Source organism: Paramisgurnus dabryanus, chromosome 19, assembly GCF_030506205.2.
Source record: "Paramisgurnus dabryanus chromosome 19, PD_genome_1.1, whole genome shotgun sequence".
Taxonomy (NCBI): Eukaryota; Metazoa; Chordata; class Actinopteri; order Cypriniformes; family Cobitidae; genus Paramisgurnus; species Paramisgurnus dabryanus.
Window position 1 is genome coordinate 2,488,883 of NC_133355.1, and position 8,112 is coordinate 2,496,994.

General features: G+C 36.0%; 1 protein-coding gene across 2 annotated transcripts; it reads right to left on the reverse strand.

Moving 5' to 3' along the window:
• Positions 1–8,112, reverse strand: LOC135771363 (CD209 antigen-like protein C). 2 transcript variants are annotated; one of them, XM_065281573.2, is made up of 7 exons: positions 8,002–8,112; positions 3,801–3,905; positions 3,623–3,712; positions 2,892–2,963; positions 2,644–2,798; positions 2,456–2,565; positions 1–817 (listed from the first exon to the last, which is right to left on the reverse strand). In XM_065281573.2, exons 1-7 carry the CDS (start codon positions 8,075–8,077, stop codon positions 643–645), a joined length of 783 nt encoding a protein of 260 aa, XP_065137645.1. In that variant the 5' UTR covers positions 8,078–8,112; the 3' UTR covers positions 1–642. The 2 variants fall into 2 exon arrangements, with proteins under 2 accessions (XP_065137645.1, XP_065137654.1); XM_065281582.2 differs by lacking the exon at positions 3,801–3,905 and having other exon boundaries at positions 8,002–8,104.

Consider the following 8,112-nt stretch of genomic DNA (forward strand, 5'->3'; position numbering starts at 1 on the left):
TTTTGGTGTCTTATAGACCCCAAGGGCCAGAAGTGTAAACAGAAAACGAGGAGCATTTGATTGCAAAATCTAATTTGGAAAATAGATCTCTCTTATATATTTAGAAAGCACACAGCAGAAACCCTTTATAGGATTAAAGGCTTGTATACATTGTGATATAAGTTACAGGTTCATTGAGTATCTTCATAATGTTTTACAGTTAACTAATAACATGAGTGTACAGTTTAGTACAAATCAGAAGTGTTTTTTTGAAGAGCTTAACATTTCTTAGCTTTTTCAAAATACCATTAAGGGGTTGTTTCCCGGACAGGGATTAGACAAGTCCTAGAATAAGTCCAGACTGAAACAGACTGAAAAAATGCCCTTTGTTTTGCCTCAAAATGCACACAGGTAATGTTTTAAGGAAGTAATGTTTGTTAAAACTAGTTATATTTTCTAATTAAACTAAGGCCTAGTCCTGGATTAAGCTAATCCCTGTCCGGGAAACCGCCCCAATGTATTTAAAATCATTTAGTTCAATTGATGTTAGTAAGTAATACTGATATTTGTGGGGTATTCAGCAAAAAATCTAGGCATTAACCTTTGTGTTTTCAGCCACAAACAATCTTAAATAATTTCTTGAGAGATTTGACTCTAAATTAACTAAACCGAGGCAGGAGCTTCACACACAAATCTTTTCTTATCAAAGCAGTAACCATCACTCCAGAAATCAGTGTCTCCAGCTATATGTCCCAGACCAGCACAGTCCTCCCCTCCTGGATGACCTCTAGTCCAGTTATCCGGTTCTCTGTCACCATTCGATCGTTTTATCCAAAATCTACAGAAAGAAAAACAAAACTTGCACCTGAATCAGCTTTATGTATAGACCAATTTCGTGTTTGCAAACAGAGATGACGTTTTTTGTGGGCGGAGCCAAACTAGTTGCAGAAAGTGACTGCTCCGCAGTAGGGTTGTGAAGTGTTTTAGCATTAAACCGTGATTTTTATGGATCCGGTGTTTTGTCGAAGTCTGATTCCTTTATGTTTCCCTTCAGTGCAATGTTTCTTATAGCATTTTAATCACATTACGTTTATTTTTTTAGATAAAAAGTTTAAATGGCTTGGCTACTGATATGCATGTATGTAATGTATATGTATTGTTCTTTTTTGCTAAATCAAATATTTTTACAGTCTGAATCGCTAAAGTACATGTAAAAGCAATACTATCATGTATTATATATAATAGCGTTTATTAAATATTTCATAATTTTCCTGTTTTTTATTATTTCTTTCTTAAGTAACATGATAAAAACGCTATAAGAAACACATGGAGGGAACAGACTTCGACAGAACACCGGACATCTTCTCTACTTATTTTCTATTCTAATTATTAAAAGATTTCCAGATGATTTCCTCGCTCCATTCTGTCCGTTTAAGGGCTTATTGTAATCATAAACACCTACGTTTATCTTCAAATGATGTCTTTGACGATGGTATTCTATAAAAATGAAAGCCATCTTTTTTGGCATTCTTATTCTGACACTTAACAGCACAACCGGACATTTTCCAGTGAGTTATCTTGCTCTTTTCACTCGTGTCTAAGGCTCTGTTTACACGTACATGGTTATTTTTAAAAACTGAGAGATTTACCTTCGTTTGTGCCCCTCGTTTACACGCAAACGGAGAACTCGCCTCTGAAACCGATTGTTTCTAAGAACTCCGGCCAGAGTGGAGATCTTGAAAATCTTCGGTTGCACGGTTGCATGTAAACTGAGACAAACGGATGTTTAAGCAGGCAACGTCACAGAGTATGCGCCAGAGCTCGCACCTACGTCAAAAGTGCGACCCATGTTTACATGTGACTGCTACTCTGAACGCTTCCAAGATCACATTTATGTTCGTGCAAACTCGTTTCGTGTGTTTGTATTTGCAAATACAGCTGCTCCATTATGAGGAGGAGCAGAGACGAGTGCTCTGAGGTCAGCAATTTTACGAGTGTTTGACTTCATGCGGCGCTGCAACGGATGATGTCAAAGTACCGCGAGAGCGATTTGAAATTAGACCTCTACGTATGATTCCTCAACTCGCTCTCGCGGTACTTTGACGTCATCGATCACCTACTGCAACAACTCCTCCCTCCAACATGAAGAACCAGTTTGCGTCACCACCAGCGCAGCCGGTGATTGGCTTACGTGGGCTTGAGCTTCTCTTGACGGCATATATGCACGGGTACGTGTAAATAAACACTTTTCTGAAAACTGACGTGTGTGCACGATATTATTTTTGAAACCGGAGAGGTTGAAATGTCCGTTTATGAAAATAACCGCCCACGTGTAAACATAGCCTAATTCATTTCCACTGTTTTTCTGCAACCGCATTGCGCGCGCAGCTTGCAGTGACGTAACTGTGACGTCTACTCTAAATTGGTCTATAGTTTTACATGCAAACTCGTATTTTAAAGAGTATTTAGCTCTTACTCCATTGAATCATTTAATGGCTGGTTATTGACCCAAACCCAACGTCCCTCAGTCTCCATATCATTAAGTCCAATCCAGTGGGTCTCTTTAACTTTAGAGGTCAGAAAATCCTAAGAGAAGTAGAGATGAATAGATGAAATATTATCAGCAATGCTGTCAGATAATAATGTAATGATGATTAATCTCACCTGCTCTGCTTCGCTGTTTATGATCACCAGATGTCCTCCTAATGTCACACAGTGATCTCGACTCTGGGTCCAGTTCATCATGACTCTAGAAAAGTAATAACATTTTCCTCCAGAATGAATCCAGTCAACAGCACAAAGTGCACAACCTGTGCTCTCTATAGAGAAAGAGTTCAGATCATTCATTTTAGGATCATTCTTCATGTTTGTGTCATCATCATAAGGGTCAAAAATTCAACTTCGGCACTTACCATTTAATCTGTTCAGTTTCCTAAGTGTCTCCTCATGCTGGATACTGAGTTCTTCCGATTGTTTTTTATAATCTGCACCAAAGGCCAAAAAAATAATGAGAGTGAGTATTCACTCAAATGCATGGTTCATTTTTGACCCATGCGTTGGGTCAAAAAAAAATACAAATCTATTGGGTTGTTTCAATCCAAAATGGTGGGGAGTTTTTAACCCACTTTTGGGACAAATACAAACATTGGATACATTTAATGCAATGTCTGGGTTTGTCCATTTTCACCCAAGGCTGAGTGCATTTTTGAGACTGAAATATATAATAATCTTAAAAAACAGTCCTAATTAAAACCAGTATGTGTGTTCCTGGGCTCAAACCCACGACCTTTGCATGGCAAATGCATTGCTCTACCCGTAAAACTACACAGGTATATGTATAGAAGTACTGTAAAACACGATGCATTACATGCATTTCCTAAAATCTATATTGCATTCTCTATAGCAAAATCTCAATTTTTTCTAAAATCTCTATTGCAAAATCTCTATTGCACTGTAAAAGACGATCCATTACATGCATTTCACAAAATCTCTATTGCATTTAACTCTTAAACACTATGAACATTATGGGAATCCCAGCAACATTTAGTCTGTATGATTAATAACAAAACAGCAGAATGCATTGATAAAAAAATATGTAATGGACAATGTGATCTACTGTGTCCATGAAATAAACTTTACTCACTTGTGCTGTTAATCTCTTGTGCAGACAGTTGCATTAAAACTGTGTCATGCTGTTCGTTCAATGATTCAAAATCTGCAAGGTTATTATTGTCTGCAGGAAAAACAATATAAGCGGCAGTGATGAGACTTCAAGACAATAACCCAAAGTTCATTGACAGTGAGTAAAGTGTTATACTCACACAGGATGCCCAAAACACAGAGACCACCAACAGCAAGAACAACAGAGACGCAAAGAACCAACAGAAGAACTTTACTCCACCTAGATTGAGTCCCCTTAACCTGACCTGAAATTAAACATGACAACTTCAAAAAATACTTAAATGAACATAGGGGCGGTTTTCCGGACAAGGTTTACATTAATCCAAGAGGACATTTAAGAAGTTTTATAATTCCTCACAAAAAACAATAACTGTGCATTTTGGGACAAAACAATGTCAGTGCAAGGTCATTGGTTTGAACCCAGGGAACACCCTTGATAAAATGTATAACTTGTAATGCACTGTAAGTCGCATTGGATAAAAGCATCTGATTAATTTAATAAGATGTTTTTAAATTAAGACAGCTCAAAAATTGATTTTAGTCTGGGACTAAGCCCTGTCCGAGAAACCGCCCCTTACTTGTCTTGAATACCATCATCTATCAATTTTAACATCATTTGTAATGCATCGAATATTGCTAACATATATCATATAAAGGAAGACCTGGAGCAGTTTTACACACCGACAAGGTGCATGGTATTAGATTAACATAATTACATATCGGGCGGTGTCCCAGACAGGGATTAGACTACTAAATTAAATAAATGTACGAGCTGCCCAAACTTAAAACAACTTGCACTGACATGTCTTAAAATACATTTCTTTAGCCTCAAAATGCACACAAGGAATGTTTTTAGTAAGGCATGTTTGTTAAAACTAGTTATATTTCCTAACGTATAGCTGGCGTAAGCTAATCCTTGTACGGGAAACCACCCCTAAACTGTCAGAAAAAAAGTACAAAACTGTACCTTTTTTTGTGGCTGGGGTGGTACCCCAAGGTACCGTTTTGTACCTTTACAGGTATATAACATAATACAATGTTGTACCTTTTGGGGTACATTACTGTTCCTTAAGGATCGATTTTGTACCCTTAAAGGTACAGTTAACTTTTTTGTACCCCTAAAATTTAACTGGTACAAAATTGTTTCTTAAGGTACACAATAGGTCCTTAAAGTATAATATTGTACCCCATAAGGTACAATATTTCAATGTGTTTTATACCCATAAAGGTAAAAAAATTTACCTTTTAGGGTACCACCCCAGCGAGAGAAAAAGGAACAACTTTGTACCTTTTTCTGACAGTGAAGATGTTTATAAGACTTGCTTCAATGTCAAATAAAGTGAATATCTTAAAATATTGACTGACGTAGATCAGTTGTTTTTTTATATCTGGTGGAGTTTAAACATAAACAGATGGACCTGACTTTAGTCTTTAATTATTCATTCAATTTACTCAATTTTTTTAAGGTAAGTGCTTGCAATAAATTTATTTAAGCAACATTTAAACAAAAAAATAAATACAATTAAAAACATTTGTTTAAACATAGCTTAAATAAATTGATTGCAACTACTTACCTTAAAAATTGAGTAAATTGAATGAATAGTTTTTTTCAGTGTATTTGACATCTTAAAAAAGTCTTGTGAAATGTTCCCTTTAAATCATAAAAAAGATGAAGAAATTACTAAGACAAACTGGTATCAACATCACACAAGGCTCATTTATACAGGAAATATTGAGATTTTTGTGTCACGCACAGTAAATTTGTAAGATTGCAGCACTCATTGACACTCATGATATACAGCATCTCATTTATAACACCAATCCTGTCACCTCACAACCCACAGTGTTTAAAGCAACACTGAAGAGTTTTTGCTCTTTGCTGCCCCTACAGGTTGAAAGCGGAATACCACTGTCTTAAAAACCCTTCCTTTTCTTTGCAGGCTCCGCCATGATGACAATTGAAAAGCTGCATGAACGCTAGGTAATGGTATCTTCTTTTATATGTACCTGACGAGTATGCTTCAAGTTTTTGTAGTTTTCACTCGAATTACATTAGAGATGATAACTTGCATCATCATTAACTTTGGGGTTTGTACCTTTGGCATATCATTAACATGAACTAATACACACTTACACACCAAAGGAAATGTAAAATCATGTATTGGACCATTGCTGCTCTTTATACTCTGGGGACACCAGAAAGATATGTAACATCATGTAAACATTGTCTCCTTTAATAATTTAAATACATAAATGTTTACCTTGCACTGTAGGAACAGTGGGTCAAGCAAGTGAAATTTGTATAGACGGTTTCATCGGACACACATGCGGTGACGCGATTATGCATCTGGTCGGAACTTTACGTCTGGCCTCTGTTTGTTTAATGGTCTGACTAGTTGCTAAACTGAACTCTTAAACAAATACCTCGTCGAAAATAACAATTCCTATGTAATCTATGTCTTGTTTATTTAGCTTGTTATATAAATTAACTAAAAGGTCTCTGTTGTTATTGATTCTTAGCGGAGTTTACCGGAAGTTACGTGTGTTCCATGAAAGCCGTTTGTTTATGTTGTTACTGCTGAAACCGTCTACAGTGCATTGTGCTGCACACTTCTTGCTAGGGCTGGGTAATGGCAAAGGCCTCACGATACAATACATATCACGATACATGATGTGTATGCACTGTATTGCGATACAATGCAATACTTTTTTTATCGAAAAATAAAAAATTAAGCTGAACTTTTTTTTAACCTTTTTTTTAAATTCAAAGTGCTTCCACACTTTGAAAGCTGCAGGTTTTTCTGCCCTTTTCTCACTCCTGCTAACTTATGACACATTGGCTGAATAGTCGTATATGACAGACAACCGGACAGCGTCAACTACAACAGCGGCGGAGGAGGTCGTTTGACACACACAGAGGGATTTGATGATTTTTTAAAAATATCGATAGTAGAGATTGAAATATTGACACACTATTGTGGAAAAAATATCACGATAGTTAGCATTATAGTTAGTTAGATATTTTTGCACAGCCCTACTTCTTGCACATAGCAAGCTTTCAAGAAAAAAGTGTTAGAAAAGTATGGGGTGGGGGGGGGTATGTGACCCAGTACAGCTTTACATGTGGCAACGCTCCTGCTATAGTTTGCACCCTGTACAGATATTTTTAGACTTTCTCCTCTACTTCACACTCCTCTCTAGTTAACCACAGCTGTGTGATGTGTTGAATTTTCATTGTCTTTATAGGTGAAAAACCAGGGGCATTCACACATAAAGCTTTGCCATATTAACTTAAATTTACACTGAGCCTGAGTTAAAGGGGTCTAGTGACACCCCTGATCATATTAATGTGTTTTTAAAATCTTATTGCATGGTATGGTGAGACATTTACTGTGTTTACAATTACATACAAAATTAAACTGCATAGGTGGAGTTTCATGTTTGTTCTTTGGGGGACGAGTTACTCAGTCTACCCATTGAAATATTAAGATTAGACAAATAAAATGATCATATTTATGTAATAGCTCTGGAAAAAAAACTAAACTCCCACTATGTTGAAACATGACACTGATTCCTGTAAAATGAAATCAAATATTTCTCAGATCATTGATGCACTGCAAAAGCAGTCAGATGTGCCACACATTGGCTTATTGGCAGACCACAGAGTAAGTTGGTTGAGGTTTACACCTCAAGATGTGTTTTAAAGCGGAGACTATATCAAAAGACCCAACTCATCCTCTATGTGATCAGTTTGTTTTACTGCCCTCTAGGAGACGATTTTTAATGCCTAGAGCAAAGACAAATATTTATAAAAGATCCTTTGTACCCTCTGCAATCGGTTTTATTAATCAAAAAGGTATGTGATTTAATATAATGTTATTTATGTGTTTTGTAGTATGTGTTTGTATGAGTGTCTGGTTTTGCTGGAAAAAGACAAATTTCAACCACGGTTGACAATAAAGGTGTTAAATCTGTGGAGTATTTATATATTTATATGTCAGTAATATAACACTTGACTGAAGCTTTAAGAGTTACAGTACTGTACATCTATGTTGTATAAAAGTCACTGATTCATGCGTTGAAGAAATATTACATTGTAGCCGATGTTTTGTGTATTAAATAATTCATCCAGTTAAGTAAACACAGCTCATATATTTTTTTTCAAGTCTAAATGCGTTTAAATTCTAGCACTGATGAGATTTTTGAAAGATTTGTTTTTACATATTCTCATAAATGTAAGATGTGTGCATGATAAAATGACATTACTTTACATAAAGTGAAGAATTGCAGGTTAGATAAGTAAATAATATTGCTTAATCATTTCTGAATCAATGCTCTTACCTTTGGGTTGTGAGCATTTGCTACTGGATGTAGTTATTGTTTTTATATAAGTAGAATTCTGATAGATTGAATCCATGCTGAACACCTGAGGGCTTTTTCAGTCACTTTTTG